At 52.1% G+C, this 26,548-nt stretch overlaps 1 protein-coding gene across 1 annotated transcript in view; it reads left to right on the top strand.

The window, feature by feature from the left end:
- Positions 1–13,510: 13,510 nt before the first annotated feature.
- EPS15L1 (epidermal growth factor receptor pathway substrate 15 like 1) overlaps positions 13,511–26,548 on the top strand; it is a 30,477-nt gene continuing 17,439 nt past the window's right edge. Inside the window, exons 1-10 of the mRNA XM_033136698.1 lie at positions 13,511–13,567; positions 14,056–14,181; positions 14,977–15,036; positions 15,897–16,136; positions 17,046–17,203; positions 18,386–18,542; positions 19,984–20,072; positions 20,765–20,837; positions 22,515–22,676; positions 23,852–24,049. Of these exons, the coding sequence (XP_032992589.1) occupies positions 14,056–14,181; positions 14,977–15,036; positions 15,897–16,136; positions 17,046–17,203; positions 18,386–18,542; positions 19,984–20,072; positions 20,765–20,837; positions 22,515–22,676; positions 23,852–24,049 (1,263 nt within the window). The 5' untranslated portion in view covers positions 13,511–13,567. The remainder of the gene's footprint in view (positions 13,568–14,055; positions 14,182–14,976; positions 15,037–15,896; positions 16,137–17,045; positions 17,204–18,385; positions 18,543–19,983; positions 20,073–20,764; positions 20,838–22,514; positions 22,677–23,851; positions 24,050–26,548) is intronic.

Genomic DNA, 26,548 nt, shown 5'->3' with positions numbered 1-26,548 from the left:
GGGGCTGGGGGGGGGAGGGAGGGAAGGGGCAAGGAAGGGTGGCATTTATTTTTACGCTGTTCAAATGTTCCTGGAAAAGCCTTGTTGCTGCCGCGTCAGGGTGAGCGAAGAGAGGGGTGCAGAGGGAGAGAAAGGGAGGCCATTTCAGTGAACTTAGCTCTGGAAAAGTCCAATAAAGAAGGCAAAGTTCCCCTGCCCCGTTCAAATGTTCTTTGGTTTCTTGGGCGAAAAGGGTGTGTATTTGGGGAGGGGGGGCGCACTAACACAAACCAGGGAGCTTCTCCCGTCTCCCTTCCAGCGGCCCCCTCCTCTCTCCCACTCCCCACCCGACTCCCGCCTGCCATGTGGCCCAAGGAAACTAGCTTTCTTTTGAGGGGGTGGAATACCACTCCTGCCTTCACCTTTCTAGGGGAAAGGTGTCCTTTATCTTTACATCAACCTGGGCTGATGGCAGCTGCGCCCCAAAACACTTGGGGGGGGTGGAATTCCTGCTCAGCAGAGGTCAGCAACCTTTTTCAGCCGTGGGCCAGTCCACCGTCCCACAGACCATGTGACGGACCGGACTATATTTGGGGGGGGGGGGGAAATAATGAACGAATTCATATGCCCCACAAATAACCCAGAGATGCGTTTGAAATAAAAGCACACATTCTACTCATGTAAAAACACGCTGATTCCCGGGCCAGATTGAGAAGGCGAATGGGCCTTAGGTTGCCTACCCATGCCTTACAGCTTGCTAGTAGAATTGCAGAATCCTAGATTTGGAAGTGGGACCCCAAGGGTCATCCAGCCCAACCCGCTACAAGGCAGGAATCTTATTGCCCAACGTGGGGCTCGAACCCATGACATGGTTTTTTGGTGGTTTTTTTTTTGGTAGGCAGGCTTTTTTGGGGGAGGCAGAACCTCAGATTTGTATTGATTTTGATTGAGATGGGGGGGGGGGACAACCCTTGGCCACGCCTATGACCGACGACCCCGAGATTGAGAGTCTCTACCAACTGAGCTATCCCAGACCCTCTGAGTATCCCTGTTTTCCGATCCCGGATATAGAGAAGCCGTCATGGTTTCTGTCCCTATTTCCATGGGAGAAACGTTGGAGGGCATGCCGCCCCCTACCTCTGAGCACGTGCAAAGAGCCGCCCTCCTGTCGCGGCTGCGGCGTCCCCGCTTCCCATCCTGGCCGGCAGGTGTCGCTGCTCCGCCTCTCCCCGGCCCCGCCCCCTCTTGACTCCGCCCCCTCCCGGCCCCGCCCTCGGAGGAGGAGGAGGAGGAAGATGGCGGCGCTCGGTCCCCTCGGCGGAGGAAGCGGCAGCGGCGGAGCGCAGGTACCCGGCGGAGAGGGGGGGGGCGGCGAGGAGGAGGAGCCCTTGGTTTTTTTTGGGGGGGGCGATGGCATGGAGACCCCTCTGCAGCGGAGGGGAAGGGGGCAGCAGCTGGGGGGGGGCGCGCCCCTCCCCACCCCACCCCAAATTGCGGGGAGTGGGGGGGGCTGAGCCAGGCAGGGAGACCCCCACCCCACCCCCAAAACCTAGATCGCCTCATTTCCTCTCCCCCCCCACAATGATATGCATTGGAGGGTTTCCTGGGAGGGAGGAGGGGCGCCCCTCCCCCACCTCTCCCCCCCACCAGAGGGGCTGAAAGGGCTGAGACCCCCCCAACCTCTAAATGGGTCCCCCTCCCACATCCCAAGTGCCTGGGGAGCAGGGGGGGGGCTTCAAAGCTTTCCCCCTTCCTCCCACCCCCCCACCCCACCAGAGGGGCTGAAAGGGCTGAGCCCCCCCTCACCCCCCCTACCCCACTGGCCCCTTCCCACCATGTCTTGGGGTTGGGTGGGGGGTTCTGGAAGGCCCCCAGGGCCAAGCAGGCAGGTCCAAGGCCCCCCCTCCCCAACCCCATCTTGCACACACACCCCTCCCTCAAGCACGCCGGGGGGGGGGTTGACTCAGGCCGGCCTACCTCGCAGGGCTGTCCCCAGGGAAGGAGAGCAAGGGGGGGTGGGCTGCCAGCCCTTTGGTGGGGGGGGGTCACCCTCAGCCGGCCCGGATTTGCCTGCCCGTCCATCTGGCGGCATGGGGGGGTTGTGGTGGTGGGGGGTCACCTGCCAGATGGGCTCCTTCTGCCGCAGGGTGTGGGGTGTGGGGTGGGGTGGGTGTATTGGAAGGGTGTCCCCCCCCCCTGCTGAAGCCCTCCGCCCACCAAGAAGCTCCTGGGCCTGGAACCGGCTGTTTACCTGTGTGAGAGAGAGAGATGGTTTGTCAGGTCGGAGCCGAAGGATGGAGACAGGACCCCCCCCCCAAGAGGGTCTGGTCCAGGAGAGGCCCCCAGGCAGGGCATTTCTGAGGAACACGTCTAATAATAATAATAATAATAATAATAATAATAAATTAATTGGACCCCCCCAAAATTATAATTGGACCCTCTCGTGAGAAAAAGGGCTGGAAAGGAGTCAGACCATTGGCTGGGGGGAGACCTCAGGCCATGCACCTGGCCCTGTGCCCCCCCAAGCCAATAATAATAATAATAATAATATCCCACTCATCCGACTGATTTGCCCCACAGCATTTGAACCAGCCAGAAGAGGGTGGGCACATGCACAGACCCCAAAGCCCCTCCTCCTGAACCCTAGGAATTGTAGTTGTGGGAATTGTAGCTCTGCGAGGGGGGGGGAACTGTAGCTCCCAGTATTCTCTGAGGGCGGGGTATTTTAAAAGCTGAGAGTGCTGCGTTGTGGGGGGGGGTCGGGGTCCCGGTTCCACGGCACGACCACGCGCGACGCGAGGCCCGCTGGCGCAGGGAACCAGAGCGCCTCTGAGCGGGTGCAGAGGCCCATCTCTCCCTGGGCGACAGTTTTGGCTTGAGTCTCCCATACCCCTGTGCGGAAGGGGGTCCTGTTCTCCGGGTAGCCGCAGGGACACTAGGGGGCTCTGAGAAGGCGCCAAGGAGCCCCCGGAGGGTGTCGGGCGAGCTCAGTGCCGCCCGCACAGGCCAGCAGCAACTCTCAGGGGCCTTTTGCCTGGAGATGCTGTTGAGGACTGAGCCAGGAGCCTTTAAAAATAAACCAGGGTTCTAGTCCTCAAGATTCAGCAGGCAGCCTTATTTCCCAGCACGACCCGGCGACGCCGTTGCAGGATTGAACCCGGAGCCTTCTGCAGGGCAATGCAGCCTGCCGGATGCGTTGTGTCACCAGTGGGGTGGGGTGGGGGTTTCGAAATCTCTCGTGTCGCAGCTCCCCAAAGGGCCGGGTGCCGGATTCACGAAGGCTAGAGGAACTTCCTTGTTCTCTCTCCGCTGAACCCAGAACCCGCTTGCTGGTCTCAGGGCTGTGGGTTCGAGCCCCGCGTCGGGAAGAAGGTCCCTGCGTCGTAGGAGGTTAGACTAGATGACTCTTGGGGTCCCTCGCGGTGCTGTGGTTCTGTGACTCCCGTGGGGTGTGACTCGAAGGGATCCGTCTCCCCTGCAATCTGTAGGGGGGAAAGGGAGCGGATCCCTGTTGGCCGAGCGTCGGAATGGGCGCAGGGATCTCCCTCGAGGGATTTTGGACCTGAGTGCGAGACCACACACCCACCCTTGGGGGTCTCCTTGCCTGGCTCAGCCCCCCCCCTCCCCGCAATTTGGGGTGGGGTGGGGCTTCTAGGGAAGTTCTTAATTTTTGACGTTCGGTACATTTTACATTGCTGCACCGCCCAGCCAGATGGGCAGGGAACAATTATTATTATTATTATTATTATTATTATTATTATTATTATTATTATTCCAGCGTTCTGGAGTGTAGCAGGTCTGTTTGGCTAGAGAGCAAACGCTTCGGGCTTTTGTGTGTGGCCTAAGTTCAGGGAGGAGAGAAACCGGCAGCTTCCTTCGCGACAATTGCACGTGTTTCCTTTGCCCAGCCTACTGGCCATGTTGCATGCTTGCATTTCCGTTATTTTGACGTCCCGAATTCTCGCCGGAAGCCGGGGGGAAAGTAGCATAGGATTGAATCCGTCCGTCGGGCAGCGATGGCATTTTATAAAATCACATATGGTGGGTAGAGAGAGAGAGAGAGAAGGTTTTGTCGGGACAGGTGGAAAAAAGTGGCGCCAGGCGGGCCCGTGGAACTCCTTCCCACCGGAGGCAGGAATGACCAACGAACTAGATGACTTTAAAAGGAGATTAGTGGTGTTTGGGGTGTCAGGGGAGGTTTGCCCACCTTTGGACACAGCACTCAGCTCTCACTTGCGGCTCCTCGAAGCTGCCGGCAGGCGACGGCGGCCCCGATCCCAGGAACGGCAGGCCGGCTGAAGCAGGCGAGGGGAGCCAAGGGCTCTCTAACCCCTGGTGAGTTAGGGGCTTCCCCTGCAAGCGGAGACGGGCTCCGGAGCGGACCCAGAGGGGGTCCGGCGGGCAAGGAGGCGGATTCTGCCCGTGCCGGAGAGGGAAGTGGGGGGCAGCGGGGCTCGTACATCCACCTGGGAAGGGAGCCCATCGGGGAGAAGCGAAACCTTGTGGAATAATTCGGGGGGGGGGGGAATAGGCTCAGGAGGAAACCCCACACAAATCTGAAGGCGGCTGGGTGGCAGCCTCATTCCGGCAACTCCTGCAGCAGCCAGGCAGGTGCCCGGCGTCTCGTTCTGCTTTCTTTTGGCACCCGTCGACGAGGCCGGGGTGTGTGTGTGTGTGTCTCGCCGTCTGGCCAGCCCAGGACCCCCAGACCCACTGCCCTAGGCTTGCAACCTGAGAAGCTGCTGCAAACTGAGCGGTCAGGCTTCACCCCCGAAGGGCACTCCCGTGATGCCCGCGAGATGCCAATTCATGCAGGACGAGAGGGCTGCCGGTCGCGATAATAATATTATTTATTATTTGTACCCTGTCCATCTGGCTGGGTCTCCCTGGCCACTCTGGGCGGCTTCCAATAAATATTAAAATATCGCAGATATTCCTAAACAGGGAAGTTGTTCGGCTTTCCCTTTTTGCGGGCATCTTTTGGGCCGCTGCACCAAACCGGCGAACCCAGGGGCCTGACTCTGCAGAAAGAAGGCAAGCTCTTTTGCCGCCTCCCTTCCGGGCTGGCCGGCGGTCCAGGCCGGCCAGACGCCGACATCCGCTTCCCAGGCCTCTCCCTCCTTGGACGCGGAACCAAGTCTCGAGAGCCCCCCCCCCCGTCTGCCCGGCATGGAGGGGGGGCCGCGCTGATTTGTATTCCTGCAGAGCAGCAGGCCGGCTGTCGAGCCGAGAGAAAAGGCCTGCTCCGACTCCGGGTGCCCAGATGGTGCCCAGGAGCACATGGTCTTAAGACGAGGGATGTTGGGATGGTGCGGGGAAGGGGTGGGGGTGAGGCAAGGGGGACGCGGCACACGGCTTGCGTGTGGGGAGGGGGGGTCTGTGCCTTACGCCTCCCCCCTTCGTGCTCCCAAACTCCTGGCGCCGCCGAGCGACAAGTGGGCAGACAAGACCTGCCGCACTTGTTTCCCACGAAAATACAGCAAAGGGACGTTTGCTCCTCTTTCCCATTTTAAGCAGTGTTAGAAACTCCGATATTGGGACGCGGGTGGCGCCGTGGGTTAAACCACAGAGCCGAGGGCTTGCCGATCGGAAGGTCGGCGGTTCGAATCCCCGCAATGACGGGGTGAGCTCCCGTCACTCGGTCCCTGCTCCTGCCAACCTAGCAGTTCGAAAGCACGTCAAAGTGCAAGGAGATAAATAGGTGGGAAGGTAAACGGCGTTTCCGTGCGCTGCTCTGGTTCGCCAGAAGCGGCTTAGTCATGCTGGCCACACGACCCGGAAGCTGGACGCCGGCTCCCTTGGCCAGTAAAGCGAGATGAGCGCCGCAACCCCAGAGTCGTCCGCGGCTGGACCGAACGGTCAGGGGTCCCTTTAGAAACTCCGGTATTTACGCCAGCGGCCAAACAGCTCCTTAAACCAAGGTTGGCGTCGCCAAAGCCGAACGTCTAGTTGCCGTTTGGGGGGCAAGACGGTTTGGAAGTCTTGTTTTTCAAAAACGGCAGACCGTGATGGATTCTTGGTTAGACGTCTGGCTGGTTCATAGGACAACCTTGAGCTCAGTTAAGGACTTTGAGAAGTCACTTGATCCGGGGACGATCCACATGTATCTTGGCTTATCCTGGCCTTATTTTCTTCACGGGGGCACAGAGCAGTCGTAATATGGGAATATTCTTCGCAACCGGGAGCAGGGGGAAGCGACGATTCGCTGTGCCCAGAAAAAAAGGCCTGCTCCGAATCCGGGTGCCCAGATGGTGCCCAGGAGCACATGGCCTTAAGACGAGGGGTGTTGGGATGATGCGGGGAAGGGGTGGGGTGTTTTGGTTCCGGTTGTCCAGGAATTCGTTTGCAATTCCGCCCTTCACCTTCCCTCCATAGCCCTCTCCTCCTCCACGAATTCTCCTTTTAATCCCCTTTCAAACCCATCCAGGTCTGCGACCGCCCCTGTCTCCTGTGGCAGGGAGTTCCGAACTTTAACACTCTCCTGTGTGTCCTTCCCACCCCTCCACCCCCTCGATCCCGAATCTCCCAGCTCCCGGCTTGCTTCAGAGCCATCTTGGAATTCCAGCTATGATGAGCAAAAGGGAGGAAAACCTCTCTCCACCCAGCTAGGTCACCTCGGGCCAAACCCTCGCCTCCTCGCTTTTCTCGACGGGCAGGAGATTCGGCCACGCAGCTCTGGAACTCGACGTGACGAAATCGCGGGGTTGTGGAGGGAGGAGGAGGAGGGATCAACCCGGCTTAAGTTTGCTGTGGTTCAGTGGAACCTCCAGCTTCTGAAGCAGGCTATCTGCAGGTTCTGGGAGTGGGAAGGGAAACCACACGGCATTCGAAATCAGCCAAGCGCCGGGTGCCCTTTTTTTTGCGATGGGCGCAGGCAACTGTGCGGAGATCTCTGTGTTTAGGGAAGTTTTTAACGTTTGAATTTTTTTATCGTGTTTTTAATATTCTGTTGGGAGCTGCCCAGAGTGGCTGGGGAAGCCCGGCCAGATGGGCAGGGTATAAGTAATATATTATTATTATTATTATTATTATTATTATTATTATTATTATTATTTTGATTCTGATTATTATTAAGTATAGAGGGATCTGAAATATTTTCCTCAAAGCTTGGCTTTGTTCTGGGTTGTTCTGTTTGATGTTTTTGTGTGTTGCCAGCCGCTTTGAGAGCAGTTCTTTAAAATACAATAGCAGTATACAAATGGAAATAATCAGTGCTTTTTTCCGGGGACGACGACGCAGGGGTACGGATACCCCTAAACATTTTGTGAATCTCAGGTTTGGCCACATTGAAGAGCAGTATTTCAATATGAGTAGGAAAATGAGAGCACCCCTAAACATTTTTTTTAGGAAAAAAACACGCAAAATAATAATGTTAATATTAATAATAATGCTGTCCCATTCGGGTGGGGGATTGGGGACTGTTCTATTATTGCGGTGACCGCAGCACAGGTTTCAGGTGCCATTTGGCAATACAGATTCTATATCTGAGTTTCTAGGGACGCGGGCTTGCCGATCGGAAGGTCGGCGGTTCGAATCCCCGCAGTGACGGGGCGAGCTCCCGTTGCTCGGTCCCTGCTCCTACCCACCTAGCAGTTCGAAAGCACGTCAAAAGTGCAAGTAGATAAATAGGTACCGCTCCAGCGGGAAGGTAAACGGCGTTTCTGTGTGCTGCTCTGGTTCGCCAGAAGCGGCTTAGTCCTGCTGGCCACATGACCCGGAAGCTGGACGCCGGCTCCCTTGGCCAGTAAAGCGAGATGAGCGCCGCAACCCCAGAGTCGTCCGCGACTGGACCGAACGGTCAGGGGTCCCTTTACCTTTATCTGAGTTTCTAATACGGCCTCCTGTTTGGGGCACCCAGAGGTATCTATCTGGCTTGTTGTTTGTTTCAAAGTCAGGTGAGGGCCTTCTCGTTTCTGAGCTCCCATCTCCCTCCCCAACCAGGGACCAGTCTTGGGCGAATGCGGACAGAGGCTGCCTTTCCTAACCCCCCCCCCCCCGCCAAGAAAACCAGGACCGACTCCCACTTCCCCTGCCCCATATACGCCAGAAGAGAGAGAGGGCGGCCTTTGCGACTCTCCCGGACCAGGTGCGATTCCTGCCTTGGCCCGGGGTTGGGCTGGATGACCCGTGGGTCCCTCCTGATGCCGCAGAGAGGCAGCCGCTTGGGTCTATAGAGGAATCCTACTCGTCCGTCTTGTTTTGTAACCTGGCTGGGCGGGGAACCGGACGAGAACGGCGACCTGCCCAGTCTCGTGCCGCCCCCAGATTTTTAGAGGGATTGCTCTAACAGGAGGGCAGGAATCCAACTGGAGGTGGGCTGCTTGGAATGCAGAACGTCCCTGCCGGCAGCATCTCTTGAGAGAGCCAGGAGCTGGGGTGCAATTGCTGCCCGTCTGTGTAAGCTGGCTGGGCCTCACAAGGATGCGGGGAGCTGGGAGCCCCACATTTTTTTTGGGGGGGCAACTGCCAGGCAGATGCCGCTTCCCGCGAGGGAGACGCGCAACTCAAACGCTCTCCCCGACCACCACGAAATTGCAAAGGATCCGGGTTGTGCAATTCGGCTGCGGGGAGAGGGAGCCCAGTCCTGGAGGGGAAGGAAGGAAGTTCCTGGTGGGGTTTGCCCAACTTCTCCAGCCAGTCAGATGCATCCTCTCCCCCCCCCCCGGCCTCCTGCCGTTTCATAAAACCGTAGATTCGGAAGTGGGCCCCTCCGAAGGTCATCCAGTCCAACCCCCCGCGGGCGAGGCAGGAATCTCGGCCACAGCTGCTCTTCAGAAGCGTCCCTGCTTTTTCTTTGAAATATAAAGCAGCATAGAAATGAAATAATACAAATAATGATTAAACTCACTCGGGTGTGGGGGGGGAGAAGGGAGAATGACTCCTGGTCGTTCCGTCGTGGCGATCGCAACCCAGATTTCAGAGTTGGACCCCTCCGCACCCCTTGCAATGCTGGAGTATGCAGCTGTCGGGGACCGGACCTGCATACCTGTTTTACCGTACTTTTAATACTGTATTGGGAGCCAGCCAGAGCGGCTGGGGAAACCCAGTCAGATGGGCGGCATGCAAATAATATTAATAATAATAGTTGTTGTTGTTTGTTGTTATCACCGTACTCTATTGGCAATTACAGTATTTTCCCCTGTATAAGGCTAGGTTTTTTTTAACCAAAAAGTTAGGTTTAAAATTGGGGCTCGTCTTACACACGGGTAGTGCTGAGGGGTGTTTTAATTTGTAGCCCCCCAAAATAGGGGGCGTCTTATACACTGGAAAATACGGGTAGCTTATCTATCCGAATTTCTGTTCACATCAGATACTCCCTTTTGCTTCCGATGTGCTCCAGTTTCCTTCCTCGTTTGAAAGTCGGACGTTTCCAACATGAAATCCTTCTGCTTCCCGGGGTCTCTTATTTTGGGATGGCCGAGTTACCTCCTTTTTTGGGAGTTTCTGTCCCCCCCTTCCCTTTGGAAGCCAAGCTTTGCCCGGGGACCGATCCGCCTCGGTTCTGCAGGCGGATATTGTATTCCGAAATGGAGCGTGCGGCCTTTGGGTTAGGGCCAGCCTGACCTTGATCCGCCTGTCCTTGAGGCCGAGGAACCGAGGAACAGGCTCCTTCTGTTGACAATGGAGGGTGGCGGGAAGGCAGACCTCCTGCCGGCCTCCCCGAGACAGGGAGAAGAGCTCGGCAGTTTTAAACAGCAAAAACGCAGCAAAATGAATGAAAACCAATAAACCCGGCATTGCGGAGGCCACGTCCGAAGGAGGGGGGGCGGGTGGAGGAGGAGGGAGAACAATCCTCACCATTTCGTCATTTGCACCCCCGCCCGTCCGGTTTTGGGATGCCGCAATCCCTGCTTCCGCCTCCAGTGGCAGGGAGTTCCACAGGCACGCCCAAGCTCCTCCGTCCCTGGGGAAATGGCAGGCGGGACCTCGGGAAGCGTGGGGGGTGGCTTTCCTGTCCCCGATCCGGAGAGATCCGCAACCCTGCGCCGGCTGGAGCCGTTGGGGGTTTTAATCCCAAATTATATCGGGGGGGGGGGGAGAGAGAACGGCCTTTCTCTTGCCCCTATTCCCCCCCCTCCATAATCCCATCCCTCCGCTTTCAGACGAGCGTCGAGGGATGGGTCCTTTCTTGGGGGGTCTCAATAGGGACTGGATCCGCTGAAGGGGGGTGCTCTCTGTTTTTGAATTCGTGTTTCACCCTCTTTTCCCCTCTCCTGTCTAGCTCTCCGCCGGGACCCCCCTCTACGAGACGTATTACAAGCAGGCAAGTGCCGGGGTCTCCCTTTCGCTTCCTTCCCCTGGAAAACTCCCCAGGAAGGAAGCAAGAATCGGGGTCGGTATTGCCAACACTGGCTGGCAGCAGCACTCCCGTGTCTCAGGCAGGCAGCCTCTCCCAGCCCTGCCTGGGGATACCGCCAGCGGGATTTGAACCGGGGACTTCCGGCTAAAAAATAAAGGAAGCCCAGCCTCGTGGTTCTGGGTAAAGCGCTGATTCAAAGAAGGAGCGGACGAGGAACATTGGCTAGCCTAGCTCAGTGTTGCCCGCACTGACCGGCAGCCACTTTTGTAGGGCTTTTGGCCACGAGTGTTGGAATTGAACCGGAGATCTTCCGCACGCAGGGCAGCTGCTTTGCCACCGACCGGCTGCCCCAGCCCCCCGACTTTCCGTATTTTCCTCTCCCCCCTCCCCACGGTTGGGTGGGGAGAACCTCGCCAAGTAGGCAGGTGGGGCCCCAGGAAACTTGGGGCCCCCGATCCGGCCCCGTCAGAAAGACCCGGGGCTGGAAGTCGAGCAAAGGAGCTTGCGTGGCACCCCAGCGGACCCCCCCCCCAAAAAAACCCTGGGGGTCGCAGTTGGCTTGCGGAGGGTACTGTCCCTGTTTAGGGGTGGTTTCAACATTCGATGTTTTATCGTTCCTTTAATACTGTATATTCCGGCGTATGAGACTACTTTTTTATATATATAAATCTTTATTGAGAATTATAACATTCATACATTAAAAACAATACGCAACAAAGCAAAACATCTCACACACACAAAACCATAATACACCAAAAAAAGAAATAATAATTTTTTTTAACAAAACAAATCATACATATTCATTCATTCTATCTATTAATAAGATATCAATATTCGCTACTTAAATAAATCATAACCAATCAAATTGAGTCGTAAATCATAATACCTGATTGTAAACTTTACTTAAAGGCTACTTTTTAATCCAGGAAAACCTTCTCAAAAGTCGGGGGGTCGTCTTAAATGCCGGGTGGAGAATCTGCAGTCGAGTATATCTCAAACTCTGTATTTTAACGGGAAAAGTTGGGGGGGGGGTGTCGCCTTATACGCCGGAAAATATGGTATTCTGTTGGGCGGGGTGTAAATAAATTATTATTATTATTATTATTATTAATAATAATAATAATAACTCAGCTCAGGTATGGCTGTATGCTCTCCGCAGGTGGACCCAGCCTGCACGGGCCGGATCGGGGCCGGCGAGGCCGCCCTCTTCCTCAAGAAGTCTGGGCTGGCCGATGTCATTCTGGGGAAGGTAAGTTCGGCTCGGCCCGGGATCTCGGAGGGAAGGGGCTGGGGGGCCGTCCTCGGGGGGGGGGGTGTTGGGTGCGGAAACCCCCGGCCTCTGCCCTCCCCCCCTCCTTTCAGTCGCGGGGGCCGCAAAGCCATTCCCCGCTCCGGAAACGCCGTGACCCCGTTTCGCAAAAAGGGTAGAATTCTTGGAAGGGGACCCTGGGGGTCATCCAGCCCAACCCCAACCGGCAGTTTTGGCGAGTCCCTGGAATCTCAATGTTTGGGAATGCAGTAGGGCCGGATCAGTGGTTTTTATTCCCCCTCTCTTTGTGTGTGTGTGTTTGTTTGTTTTTAGATCTGGGATCTGGCAGATCCGGAGGGCAAAGGCTTCCTGGACAAACAGGTATGTGCCAAAGCCCAACCCCAGGAGTTTAAAGATTCCTACAGCTGTTTAGGCTCGGAAAGGGACTCATCTAGACTCATCTAGTGCATTCACCTGCAATGCAGGGACCCTGACACTTATGCTATAAGGCCGTTGTTTTAGTTAAATAAACTATTTATTTAGTTAAATAAAATCGGATTTTTTAAAAAAATTCAAATTGGATCCTTTTGATTTTTTAAAAAATCATCTCTATTATTTTTCCAATAAAAACAGCCAATTAACATATAATCCAATCACAATCCAATTAAGAACAATAAACTAAAATTAAAAAAAAACAAATTACAGTCCTAATTATTAATTTTTCCTGGGCTCCCCACAGTCTGGACCTCCGAAGTATATCTCCAATTTTTGTTCCTGCTTTCTTCTATTATTCTCGTATTTTCCACATTCCGGTCTTAAGACTGGATTCTTTTGATTTAAATTGGGTTGGTTTTTTAAATTTAAATCGGATTCTTAAAATAAAATGCGTTAGGAGGAAAAACCTTTCTAAAGATTTTCTATTTAAGTTACATTATAGTCCAAAGGCTAATTCATCAGGAAATAAAGGGTTTGTTTTAAGTTTTTCATGTGTGCTAAAACTCAGGCTAAGTGTTGTTTTATTTTAAAAAAGTTTAACAACATCACTTAACAAACATGGATACATATGCTATAGTGTCATTGTTTTAGTTAAATAAATTGTTATAAAGGAAATGATCATTTTTCTCCTTCCAATAAAGTACAGCAGAAAAGTTGCCCCAATATAAACAGTTAACTTGTTAAACCTCGCAGTAATTTCATAATTATCTGTCTTAGGTATTCCTAATAGTAGAAGCAAACCAGTAGTTTTTGATGTAACTGCAAACGAAAGCTTCATCTGGTTGTAAATACTAAGATTATACCAGCAATAATTTAAAAAAAAAATATTACCCAGCCAGATGGGTAGGGTATAAATGAATTATTATTATTATTATTATTATTATTATTATTATTATTATTACAGGTAGGTAGCCGTGTTGGTTTGCCATAGTCGAAACAAAATAAAAAATAAAAAAAAAATCCTTCCAGTAGCACCTTAGAGACCAACTAAGTTTGGAATAAATTTTATTTTTTTATTTTGTTTTGACTATGGCAGACCAACACGGCTACCTACCTGTAACCAGCAACAATGAGTCTTTCTGTGAAAAAGTGATTTAAATCAAACCTTACCGGCTAGCGGTTTGAATCGTGATTTGATTTAAATCAAACCCACCCTTGCTGGGATTATTCATTTCGGAGATAAATCGGTTGCATTTAAACCAGGGCTTCTTCGTGGCGCTGCGGCTGGTGGCCTGCGCCCAGAACGGGCACGACGTCGCCCTCGCCAACCTGACCCTGCCGCTGCCTCCGCCCAAATTCGTAAGTGCGCCGGGCGTTTTATCCGCTCGCTTTCCGAGACCTCCGGGGGGGGGGAAGGCCCCCGAAACGGCGACCCCTTTTCCGCCGTGCCTCCGAATATTTGGAGATTTGGGAGGGCAAGGCAGGGCGGCGGAGACGTTTCGGAGAGAGGGTCTTGACGGCGCACCGTTACTCCTTCGTTCCAGCCCGACAGCACAAGCCCCCTGCTGATCTCCTCCTCCTCGGACGCTCACTGGGCCGTCAGGGTGAGTCTCCCATTGGGGGGGTCTCCCCCTCGGGCGAAAGGGGGTCCTCTTCCTCCTCCTCCTCCTCCCGGGGTGGCATGGCGAAAAGTAAAGGCGAAGGGACCCCTGACCGTTCGGTCCAGTCACGGACGACTCTGGGGTTGCGGCGCTCATCTCGCTTTACTGGCCGAGGGAGCCGGCGTCCAGCTTCCGGGTCACGTGGCCGGCATGACTAAGCCGCTTCTGGCGAACCAGAGCAGTGCATGGAAACGCCGTTTACCTTCCCGCCGGAGCGGTACCTATTTATCTACTTGCGCTGGTGTGCTTTCGAACTGCTAGGTGGGCAGGAGCAGGGACCGAAGAACAGGAGCTCACCCCGTCATGGCGGGGATTCGAACCGCCAACCTTCTGATCGGCAAGCCCTAGGATCTGCGGTTTGACCCACAGCGCCCCCCGCGAAAAAGGGGCTCGCCTTTCCCCTGGACCCACACCTCCCTTTCTACTTCCAGATGGAGGAGAAGGCCAAATTTGACGGCATCTTCGAGAGCCTCCTGCCCGTCAACGGCTTGCTCTCGGGGGACAAAGTGAAGCCGGTCCTCATGAACTCCAAGCTGCCTCTCGATATCCTGGGAAGGGTGAGCGGACATCTCCCCCCCCCCCCCCGTATCCTCCCCAGTTTTTAGCCTGATCCGCTGTTCCCTTTTCCCTTTCCTCTTCTGTTCTGTGTGACATTTAAATGTATTTTTATTTTTGTTGGAAGCCGCCCAGAGTGGCTGGGGAGACCCAAGCCGGATGGGTGGGGTACAAATAATCTATTATTATTATTATTATTATTATTATTATTATTATTATTATTATTATTTTCTACAAAGAAACCCTTTTTGGGACCCCACATTTAAATTATTCTTCCCCAGTCTCCTTGCTGGCCCTAGTAGCACCAACTTGTGCAGTTAGCCCTTGTGACCATTTGATGTCTACTGACTTTTCTCCTCCCACCCCAAATGACCCCTGAATTTTTGAATTTTTGGATTTTATTGATACTGATGCTGCATCTTATGTCGTTTTATGCTATTTTTAAGTTGCATTTTTAATCAATGTCTTATAGTTGCTGTTAGCCGCCCTGAGCCTGGTTCTTAAACTGGGAAGGGCAGGGTATAAATAAAATTTATCTATTATTATTATTATTATTATTATTATTATTATTATTATTATTAATTTGCCCACTTGGTTGCTCACCAGTGCCAGATTTACATATCAGCTAAACGAGATATAGCTTAGGGCCAGGGGTCAGCGAACTTTTTCACTATTATTATTATTATTATTATTATATTAAAAACAACAATATGGGGTAGGTTTTTTAGGTGTCCTGATATCTTTCTGTGCTCTCTCTCTCTCTCTCTCCTTCCCTCTATCTCCCGACGGCTGCGAAGGTCTGGGATCTCAGCGACATCGATAAGGACGGCCACCTCGACCGAGACGAGTTTGCCGTGGTACGTTTTATCCAGTGCTTGGTTGCCGGTTCCGTCCTGGGCCGGATGAGCCCCCTCTGAACAGAGGCGGCTGCTCCTGGTTCCTAAGCGGAGCCTCCATGGACAGGGCCTGTCTACCTTAGAACACCGGAGAAGAAGAAGAAGAAGAAGAAGAAGAAGAAGAAGAAGAGGAGGGTCCCGCCACCTTGGGTGAATCGGGTTGGCCGCTGCGAGGAGGGCAGGAGACCAGGCTGGTTGGGGCCTGACCCAGCTGCTTTTGCAGGCCTTATAAACGCTTAGATTGGGCATCCAAAACCTGCCGCTCGCCAGATGTTTTGGGACTACAACTCCCATGATCCCTTGCTAACATGACCAGCGGCCAGGAATGATGGGAATTGTAGTCCCCAAAACATCTGGAGGGCCGAAGGTTTGGGGGTGCCTGGCTTATTCACGGCGGGGAACGAGTCTATCGGCGGCTGCCGGCCTGAGCTGGCCGCGTCTTAGCTCTCCCGTTGGGGCGTCTGCTTGGCCACTGCAGGGGGACTGCGGAACCCCTTCCTGCAGCAGGCGGCGGTGGTCACCGCCCTAGACGGGCTCGGAAAGCGGATTAGAAAAAAAATCCCCGGGAGAAGGGGAGAGGGCTGGGAGGTCCTGCTTGGGGGGCTTCTTCCCTTTGGGGCGTCCGGGGGTGGCCAGCTCTCTCCGATGGAACCTCCAGCTGCAGAGGCAGTCTACCTCGATTGCTGGGTTCTCATTTGCCCAAGGTTGAGGGGAAGGTGCCAGACTTTCCCAGGGCGCCTCCCCGTCTTGGCACAGCCTCTCTGCCCTCCCCCTTGTCGCCCCCCCTGCAGACATCTTTTCCCCTCTCTGGTCCCTTTCAGGCGATGCACTTGGTCTACCGGGCGCTGGAGAAGGAGCCCGTGCCGCCCGCCTTGCCCCCGCCCCTGGTGCCGCCCTCCAAGCGGAAGAAAGCGGCCTCCCTCCCCGGGGCCGTGTCCGTCCTGCCGGCCAGCCCCCCGCCCAAGGACAGCCTGCGCTCCACCCCTTCCCACGGCAGCGTCACGAGCCTCAACAGCACCGGAAGCCTCTCGCCCAAGCACAGCCTCAAGCACTCGCAGCAGGTAGGAATCGGGGCCTCCCAAGCGCCCCAGGGTGGGCGAATCTGGTTCTCGAAGCTGGGGGGGGGCATAATGCAAACTTTGGCACGGTTGGCCTACAGAACTCACTTCCACTTGAGGCAGCGGCAGCAGCCTCCCCGCTTAATCATTTTGTGAGATTTATGCGCTGCTAGATTGCAAAAAGTGCCCCAACTCGGAATAAGAGATCAAGAAGGACATAGGTTTCTTTCGGCTTGCCAGAGCGTGAATGTTTTCACACCCCTTTGAGCGGTTTACGAAAGATTAAAAAAGAGGAGGGGGGGAACCCAAAACCCTGCTTTGAAACGTGCAGAAGTTAAAACGCCGAAACAGATTTAAAATCATTCTCTGCTTCCTCGGCGTCCGAAGAGGGGAAGGGTAATCTGGCTGAGGTATCAAGTGGCAGGGAGTTCCACGGTGCACGTGCCTCCGCACCAGAGAGAACATGGGCGGCCTTTTAAAAAGATCGGGCAAATTCATGGAGGAGGGGGAAACTCTCAACGGGCTCCACTTTTCGGAGGCAGCGATGCTTCTGAATTCCCAGTTGCTGGAAACCAGCCAAAGGGGAGGGTTTGCTCTGGCGTTTGGATCTCGTGGGGGGGGGGCACTCCTGTATTTAAGTCTTTACAGTAGCCTGGGCTTCTATGGGGCCCCCAAATTTGGCCTTACCCAAACGCTGCTTCGGGGGTTCTGGCAATTCCCCCGACGGAGCCTCCACGGGCAGGGCCAGTCTACCTTAGAACGGCGGGCAACCACAGCCAATTTCTCAGTGGTTGGGGGAGAATCTTGTTGCCTCTAGCTGGACGCAGATGAGCCTCCCCCCCTCCCACACAGCGGTTTTTTAGGGCACCCGGCGTTCCCAACCCACACCAAAGGCCGGTTTTCTCGTTCTAGCCGCCCGCGTCCTGGGTGGTCCCCCTGACCGACAAACTCCGCTACGACGAGATCTTCCTGAAGACGGACTTGGACGTGGACGGCTTCGTCAGCGGCCTGGAGGTCAAGGACATCTTCATGCATTCGGGGCTGTCGCAGAACATCCTGGCGCACATCTGGTAATAATAATAATAATAATAATAATAATAATAATAATAATTTATTATTTCTACCCCACCCATCTGGCTGTGTTTCCCCAGCCACTCTTGAGCGGCTCCCAACAGAATATTTAAAAAGTCAAACGTTAAAAACTTCCTTAAACAGGGCTGCCTTCAGGTGTCTTCTAAAAGTCAGATAGCTGTTTCTTTCCTTGACATCTGACGGGAGGGCGCCACCACCGAGAAGGCCCTCCGCCTGGTTCCCATCTGATGGGGGAGGCGTAAGGATCCTTCCCCCTCTTCCTCCTGGGTCGCCAAGGCTTTGACCTGGGGTCCCCGGCTCAGCCCCCAGCAGCACCTTCTGCACCCATGAGGACCAGAGACTTGCGTTACCGAGCTCGGCGGCTTTGTGGGCGGAAATCCCCTGCCTGCGGGCTGGATCCCTGGCTAGGTGAGCCTCAGGGTCCCCTCGAGGCCTGGAATTCTGCGGTTCGGCGGAAATATCCCTGTAGTCTGAAATCGTACTGAGCTGGGTTGATGGAGGCAGCTTCTTATGGGGCTCCTTGGAGGGGCGCAAAAAGGTGTGGGTGTCCGCCTCTTCGTGACCCCATGGACCAGAGCACGCCATGCCCTCCTGTCTTCCACTGCCTCTCGCAGTTTGGCCAAACTCATGCCAGTCGCTTTGAGAACACTGTCCCATCATCTCGTCCTCTGTCGTCTCCTTCTCCTTGTGCCCTCCATCTTTCCCAACATCAGGGTCTTTTCCAGGGAGTCTTCTCTTCTCATGAGGTGGCCAAAGTACTGGAGCCTCAGCTTCAGGATCTGTCCTTCTAGTGAGCACTCAGGGCTGATTTCTTTGAGAATGGATAGGTTTGATCTTCTTGCAGTCCATGGGACTCTCAAGAGTCTCCTCCAGCACCAGAATTCAAAAGCATCAATTCTTTGGTGATCAGTCTTCTTTATGGTCCAGCTCTCACTTCCGTACATCACTACTGGGAAAACCATAGCTTTAACTATACGGACCTTTGTCGGCAAGGTGATGTCTTTGCTTTTGAAGATGCTGTCTAGGTTTGTCATTGCTTTTCTCCCAAGAAGCAGGCGTCTTCTAATTTCGTGGCTGCTGTCACCACCTGCAGTGATCATGGAGCCCAATAAATATAAATATATAACGATGAAGGATAATTGAGGGCTCCTCCCTTGCAGGGCCTTGGCGGACACGAGGCAGATGGGGAAACTGAACAAGGACCAGTTCGCCCTGGCCATGCACCTCATCCAGCAGAAAGTGAGCAAGGGCATCGATCCTCCGCAGGTGCTGCTTCCGGACATGATTCCCCCGTCGGAGAGGACCGCACCTGCCCAGGTGAGCTCCGGGGCGGCCGCTCCCCAGATATAAACCAAACCGCAGTCCCCTCCCTCTTTCTCCCCGGCAACTCCCCGAATCCGCTTGACTCGCGAGGGGACCCTGCGTTCCTTGCCCCAGCCGGGGGGGTCCGACAGAGAAGGACGGGGTCCCCCTGGAACCCGGGGCTCCTTTCCTAACCCCCTTCTCTCCGTCCCGACACCCCCACCCTGCCCGCCGAGAGGTCTTCTTGCCCGGTCCTCCCCACCCCGGCGCTGACTCTTCCCCCCCCCTCCGCCTCCCCCCCCCTTTACCGCCCTCTCCAGACCGTCCCCGGCTACTTGGCTTCCGTGGGAACCGAGGTCTCGGCGCTGGCGGAAATGCGTCGTGTGAGTAGGACCGCCGGGATCCCCGGAACGTGGCACTGCCCCCCCATTCCCATCTTCCTTTTTCGCCTGCTCCAAGAAGCATGAAGGACCCCTCTGGACGTGGGGCAAGGAACACCTCTAAATCTCTATATTTCTCTGTGTCTGTCTATCTATCTATCTTTATATCTATCTATATCTATCTATTTATCTATCTATCTATCTATATATCTATCTATATCACCTATCTATCTATATCTATCTATATCTATCATCTATCTATATCTTTCATCTATCTATCTATCTATTTATCTATCTATATATCTATATATCTATCTATATCTATCATCTATCTATCTATATATCATATCTATCTATATCATCTATCTATCTATCTATCTATCTATATCTATATATCTATCTATCTATATCATCTATCTATATAGCTATATATCTATCTATATATCTATCTATATCTATCTATCTATCTATCTATCTATATCTATCTATATATCTATATATCTATCTATCATCTATAGCAGGCACCCCCAAACTCAGCCCTCCAGATGTTTTGGGACTACAACTCCCATGATCCCTACCTAGCAGGACCAGTGGTCAGGGATGATGGGCGTTGTAGGCCAAAAACATCTGGAGGGCCGAGGTTGAGGAAGCCTGCCTTAAGCCGACGGAATATGTGCAGCTTGCAGACTTAACGTATAGACCAGGCTTCCTCAACCTCGGCCCTCCAGATGATTTGAGACTGCATTTCCCATCATCCCTGACCGCTGGTCCTGCTAGCTAGGGATCATGGGAATTGTAGTTCCAAACATCTGGAGCAGGCTTCCAGCTAGCAGGACAAGCGGTCAGGGATGATGGGAATTGTAGTCCCCAAAACATCTGGAGGGCCGAGGTTGAGGCAGCCTGGCTTAAGTTGCCCCCCTCCCCTCTCCTGCCGCCATCTCGGTTGCGCCCCGGGCGGTTTGCACGCTGCTCCCCCCCCTTTCCTGGCCGTATTTATTTTTTGGGGGGGGTCTACGCGTTCCCCAATTTTCCCAGCCGGCCCGGGTGTAGCCTCACTTGTTTGGGCTCCTCAACAGGACAGCTCCAGTTCTGTCGGCTCCGGGGGCGAATTCACCGGCATGAAGGAGCTGGACGACATCGGCCAGGAGATCGCCCAGCTGCAGAGGTTGGTGGCGTACGGGGCGGTGGGGGGGGGGTGTCTTGGGAGGGGTGCGGCCGGCATGAGAACACCTCCCCCCCAAAAAAAACGGTTTCGGTTTTGGAATAATAAATTTCCAGAGTAGTTTTTACAGCTGTATCAATAATTACCGATTTGGTTGTACTATCAGAAATAGATAGACCGATAGTGATGAAATTAATGGTGAGGTTTCATAACTTAACTGTTTATATTTGGGGAACTTTTTCTGCTGTGCTTTATCGGAAGGAGAGAAATAATCGTTTCCTGAACAACAATTTATTTAACTACAACAATAACACTGTGGCATATTTCTCCACGTTTGTTAACTGATGTGGTTAAGTAATAATAATAATAATACCGGCAATAATAAACTAAAACTGAGTTTCAGCACACGTGAGAAACTGAAAACAAATCCTTATTTTCCTCCAAAAGCATTTTATTTTAAAAATCCGATTTAAATTTTAAAAAATCCGATTTCAATAAAAAGAATCCAGGTTTTTTTGGGGTATTTTAATTTTAGAAATCATTGTTTTTTATCCACCCTGTTGTGGACTCAGGCCAACATCCCAACCTCTCCAGCGCTCGGCATCCTGTTCTCAAATTCTAAGTCCAACCCCTAAAGATGGAGGATAATTTGAGATTGATTTTACTCACGCAACCTTTCCCCCTTATTTTTGCAGAGAGAAGTATTCCCTCGAGCAAGAGATACGAGAGAGGGAAGGAGCGATTCGGCAGAAGACCAACGAAGTACAGGTAAATGGGTTTGTTTGGTTTCCCCCCCCACCCACCCAGCGATATTGTGCTCTCAGAGTAGTCCCGACGTGGGACTCGAACCCGCAACCCCGAGATCAAAGAGTCTCAGGCTCCACCTATCGAGCTTATCCCAGCAGTAAACAGCTCGTCGCGCACGGTTTTTAAAACAAAAAAGGGGGGAGAGAAGGGTTCCCCAAACAGAACGAAACCAGGGGAGCAGGGAGTTTGAGACACGCCTGATGAGGAACGGTTGAAGGAGCTGGGTGTGTTTAGCCTGGCAGGGAAAAGGAGACCGGGAGGAGATAGGAGAGTCATCCTCCGATATCGCACGGAGGAGGGGGGAAGCTTGTTTTCTCCTGCCCCGGAGGGCAGGACTGGAACCCGCGGCTTCGAGTAGCAAGAAAGGGAGATTTCCCTTCCAACTCTGCGATCGTGTGAAACAGATAACAAACAGCAACATTTTAGTTTGAACAAACCAGGGTGGATAAAAACCAATGATTTAAAAAAAAGAAAACTTAAAAAAACCCGGATTTTTAAAAATTTACATTGGATTTTAAAAATGCTTTTGTATTTATACGTAAATCTGGCACTGGCATAGATAGATAGATAGATAGATAGATAGATAGATAATATTTTGGAAATGTACACCCAGTGTTTTTTTCCCTTTAATTTTTTTTGAGGGGCCCCAAGAGAGTGGGGCCCTAAACTATAGCCTGTTTAGCTTATATGTAAATCCAGCACTGGCATAGATAGATAGATAGATAGATAGATAGATAGATAGATAGATAGATAGATAATATTTTGGAAATGTACATCCAAGTTTTTTTCCTTTAATTTTTTGGGGCCCTAAGTGAGAGCTTGTTTATCTTAAATCTGGCACTGGCATAAATAAATAGCTAGATAATATTTTGGAAATGTACACCCAGTATTTTTTCCCCCTTTAAAATTTTTTGGGCCCCCAAGAGAGTAGGGCCCTAAGCTGTAGCCTGTTTAGCCTATATGTAAATCCGGCACTGGCATAGATAGATGGATAGATAGATAGATAGATAGATCGACAGACAGACAGACAGATAGAGATAGATAGATAGAGTGAGAGAGAGATAGACAGACAGATATAGATAGATAGATAGATAGATAGATAGATAGATAGATAGATAGATCGACAGAGATAGAGAGAGAAATAGACCGATATAGATAGATAGATGATAGATAGATAGATAGATAGATAGATGATACATACATACATACATAGATCGACAGACAGACAGATAGAGATAGATAGATAGATAGAGATGATAGATAGATAGATAGATACATACATACATACATACATACATACATCGACAGACAGACAGATAGAGAGAGAGAGATAGACAGATAGAGATAGATAGATAGATAGATAGATAGATAGATAGATAGATGATACATACATACATACATAGATCGACAGACAGACAGATATAGATAGATAGATGATAGATAGATAGATAGATAGATAGATAGATAGATAGATAGATAGATAGATAGATAATATTCTGGAAATGCACATCCAGTGGTTTTTTCCCCTTTAATTTTTTGGGGGGCCCCAAGAGAGTGTGGCCCGCTCCTGCGTGAATCCGGCCCTGCCCCCCCCACCTGTAAGCCGCCTTCTCCTTCCTCCTCCCCCCGCCTCCGCAGGAGCTGCAGAACGACCTGGACCGGGAGACCAGCAGCCTGCAGGAGCTGGAGGCGCAGAAGCAGGAGGCTCAAGGCCGCCTGGACGAGATGGAGCAGCAGAAAGCCAAGCTCAAGGACATGCTGAGCGACGTCCGGCAGAAGTGCCAGGAGGAGACCCACGTGGTGAGTGGGGGGGTGGGTGGGCGGGAGGGAATTGCCCGTGCTCTTTGTGCCGCCACGCAACACGAAAACGACAGGGGGGAAACCAGCGGAACTCCCTGCCACAGGATTCCCCCCCCTTTCCCTTCTGTTTCTGAGAGCTGGGTTCCCCCCCCCCCCGGTTTTGTTTTCCCAACTCCGTTTCTATTTTTGTTTTATTTATTGAAGTTGTATACTTCACCTTGTTTATGACTTATCAGTTCAGTCGATAAAGCAGGTAAATTGTAAACAGATAAATTATAAATTCAATAAATGAAGTAGATTAATTATAAACAGATAAATTATAAATTCAGTAAATAAAGTAGATTAATTATAAACAGATAAATTATAAATTCAATAAATGAAGTAGATTAATTATAAACAGATAAATTATAAATTCAGTAAATAAAGTAGATTAATTATAAACAGATAGTTTATTTACTTATTCATACATACATACATACGATGCTCTGTTCAGAGATTTTACCGGTCAGCGTGCGTGCATTTCCCTTGCGGAATGGCTACCTATCTGTAATTTTGGGTATCTGAAGAAGTGTGCATGCACACGGAAGCTCATACCAAGAACAAACTTAGTTGGTCTCTAAGGTGCTACTGGAAGGAATTTTTAAATTTTGTTTCGATTATGGCAGACCAACACCTGTAACTACCTACCTGTAACTGTAATTTTGTAATTTAACTGTAATTTAATGTTTACTAAATTACCTGTTTTACATTTTGGAATGTTCATTCGCACAACCATAAAATGCCAACGAACGGCTTCCCCTCTTCTCTTGTTCGTTTTCCAAAACGCAAATCCCTGCGTATTTTATGTAAGTTTAATAATAATAATAATAATAATAATAATAATAATAATTTATTTATTTCTACCCTGCCCATCTGGCTGGGTTTCCCCAGCCACTCTGGGCTGCTTCCAACAACAGATTTTAAAAAATACATTAAAACATCAGTCACTAAAAGCTTCCCTAAACAGGGCTGCCTTGCAGATGTCTCCTAAAAGCCGGAGAGTCGCTTCTTTCCTTGACATCTGACGGGAGGGCGCCGCCACCGAGAAGGCCCTGCAACGCGTGTGAATCCTCCTCCCTCCTCCTCCCGCGAACCGGGTGGCCTCCCTCGAGATTGCCTTTGTTTTCCCTTCCCAGATCTCGTCGCTGAAGATGCAGATCCAGTCGCAGGAATCGGATCTCAGGTCCCAGGAGGACGACATCAGCCGGGCAAAGTCAGAGCTCGGCCGGCTGCAGCAGGAGGAGTCCCAGCTGGAGCAGAGCATCCAGGCCGGGAAAGTCCAGCTGGAAACCATCATCAAATCTCTGAAGTCCACTCAGGAGGAAATCAACCAGGTGGGGAGGCAGGGGGGAAGAACCCCAAGCAGGGGTGGCCTTCGGGGGACACCCCTTTCCTCCCCAGGGCCAAGACCTCGCTCCCGAATTTCCGCCTGGCTGGAAACACGGACACCAGCCAGGAATACCTGAGCGAAACAGCAGCCAGTGGGCTTGGTCTTGATTGAAGACTGTCGAGGCAGGATTCCCACCCGCCACCAGGTGGAACAAGATGGAAGGCCCCGAATAGGAAGAGACCCCAACTTTTATTAGCTAGTAATCCCCCAAGGGGACGTGGGTGGTGCTGTGGGTTAAACCGCAGAGCCTAGGGCTTGCCGATCAGAAGGTCGGCGGTTCGAATCCCCGCAATGACGGGGTGAGCTCCCGTTGCTCGGTCCCTGCTCCTGCCAACCTAGCAGTTCGAAAGCACGTCAAAAGTGCAAGCAGATAAATAGGTGGGAAGGTAAACGGCGTATCCGTGCGCTGCTCTGGTTCGCCAGAAGCGGCTCAGTCCTGCTGGCTACATGACCCGGAAGCTGGACGCCGGCTCCCTCAGCCAGTAAAGTGAGATGAGCGCTGCAACCCCAGAGTCGTCCGCGACTGGACCTAACGGTCAGGGGTCCCTTGACCTTTTTAATCCCCCAAGTTACACCCCCAAACTACATCATTACTACATCACAGATACATCACGGATTGGGAGGGTCAGAGGAGGTAACCTGAGTATTCTGACACCTCCTTGAACCAGTCCCAGGCACACATTTCTGCAAAAAAAAAGAGTGTTCAAGACTTCCTGCCCTGGCCGGGTAGGGCTAATGGCCGCCCTTTGTCTTAGATCTGGCCAAATCCATTTTCAAGTGGTGGGTCCTTTTTGAGGGAAATGTCATGTCCCATAGCCTGGCAGCTTTGGGTGGGTACACCCCCCTGGCAGGGCTGTGGGTGGTTCGGGGAAATTCCTGTAGCACCTGGGATGGGGGGCAGAGATGTGGGTCTCTGTGCAAATGGGTCTTTCCCATGTTTTATATATAGAGAGAGACAGAGAGAGAGATGCCCATATTCCCTTATGGGGTGTTCCGGAGCCCGGCTAGAGTCCATAAATGGGTATGGGGTATCCCGGAACCCATATAAAGTCCTTAAGTGGGTTCCCCATCAGTAGGAGGAAACGACAAGAGACCAAGCAGACAGCACGAAAGGAAAGAGGGATGAGGAGGGAAGAGGAAACCAAGCGAGCTCAGGCTCCGACTTGTAGTTTCTGCAACCTCCAGATGTAATATCTAGTTATGCAATGTGAGAAACGTGAGGCTGGACCAGGCAGATTTTTCCTACGCGTTATTTAGGAAACAGAGGACATCTTTGCATGCTCTTGTTACAAGAGGGAAAAAAACTGCTCCCTTTCCCTTATGGGGTATCCAAGAGCGCGTCTAGAGTCCTTAACCGGGTTCCCTATCGGTAGGAGGAAATAACAGAGGCCAAGCAGACAGCACGAAAGGAAAGAGGGATGAGGAGGGAAGAGAAAACCAAGCGAGCTCAGGCTCTGACTTGTAGTTTCTGCAACCTCCAGATGTAATATCTGGTTATGCAGCGTGAGAAACACGAGGCTGGACCAGGCAGGTCTTTCCTACGCGTTATTTAGGAAACAGAGGACATCTTTGCATGCTCCTGTTATAAGGAAAAAACCTTATGGCAGGCGCAGGCAAATTCGGCCCTCCAGCTGTTTTGCGACTACAACTCCCATCATGCCCAGCTAACTGGTCAGGGATGATGGGAATTGTAGTCTCAAAACACCTGGAGGGCCGAGTTTGCCTACGCCTGCCTTGTGGGGCATCCAAGAGCCTGTACAGAGTCCTTAAGTGGGTTCCCTATCAGTTGGAGGAAACAACAGAGGCCATGCAGAGAACACAAGGGAATTCAAACCGCTTTATACATTGCACATTTCAGACTACTGTATTTTTCCGTGCATAAGACTATATTCCCCCCCCCCCCCGGTTTTTTTCAAGTTTGTTGTTGTTGTTCAGTCGTTCAGTCGTGTCCGACTCTTCGTGACCCCATGGACCAGAGCACGCCAGGCACGCCTATCCTTCACTGCCTCCCGCAGTTTGGCCAAACTCATGTTAGTAGCTTCGAGAACACTGTCCCACCATCTCATCCTCCGTTGTCCCCTTCTCCTTGTGCCCTCCATCTTTCCCAACATCAGGGTCTTTTCCAGGGAGTCTTCTCTTCTCATGAGGTGGCCAAAGTACTGGAGCCTCAACTTCAGGATCTGTCCTTCTAGTGAGCACTCAGGGCTGATTTCTTTGAGAATGGAGAGGTTTGATCTTCTTGCAGTCCATGGGACTCTCAAGAGTCTCCTCCAGCACCATAATTCAAAAGCATCAATTCTTTGGCGATCGGCCTTCTTTATGGTCCAGCTCTCACTTCCGTACATTACTACTGGGAAAACCATAGCTTTAAATATATGGACCTTTGTCGGCAAGGTGATGTCTCTGCTTTTTAAGATGCTGTCTAGGTTTGTCATTGCTTTTC

Source organism: Lacerta agilis, chromosome 18 (genome assembly GCF_009819535.1).
Source record: "Lacerta agilis isolate rLacAgi1 chromosome 18, rLacAgi1.pri, whole genome shotgun sequence".
Taxonomy (NCBI): Eukaryota; Metazoa; Chordata; class Lepidosauria; order Squamata; family Lacertidae; genus Lacerta; species Lacerta agilis.
Note: the sequence above shows the minus strand (reverse complement) of the source record. Positions and strands in the feature narration are given on the sequence as shown.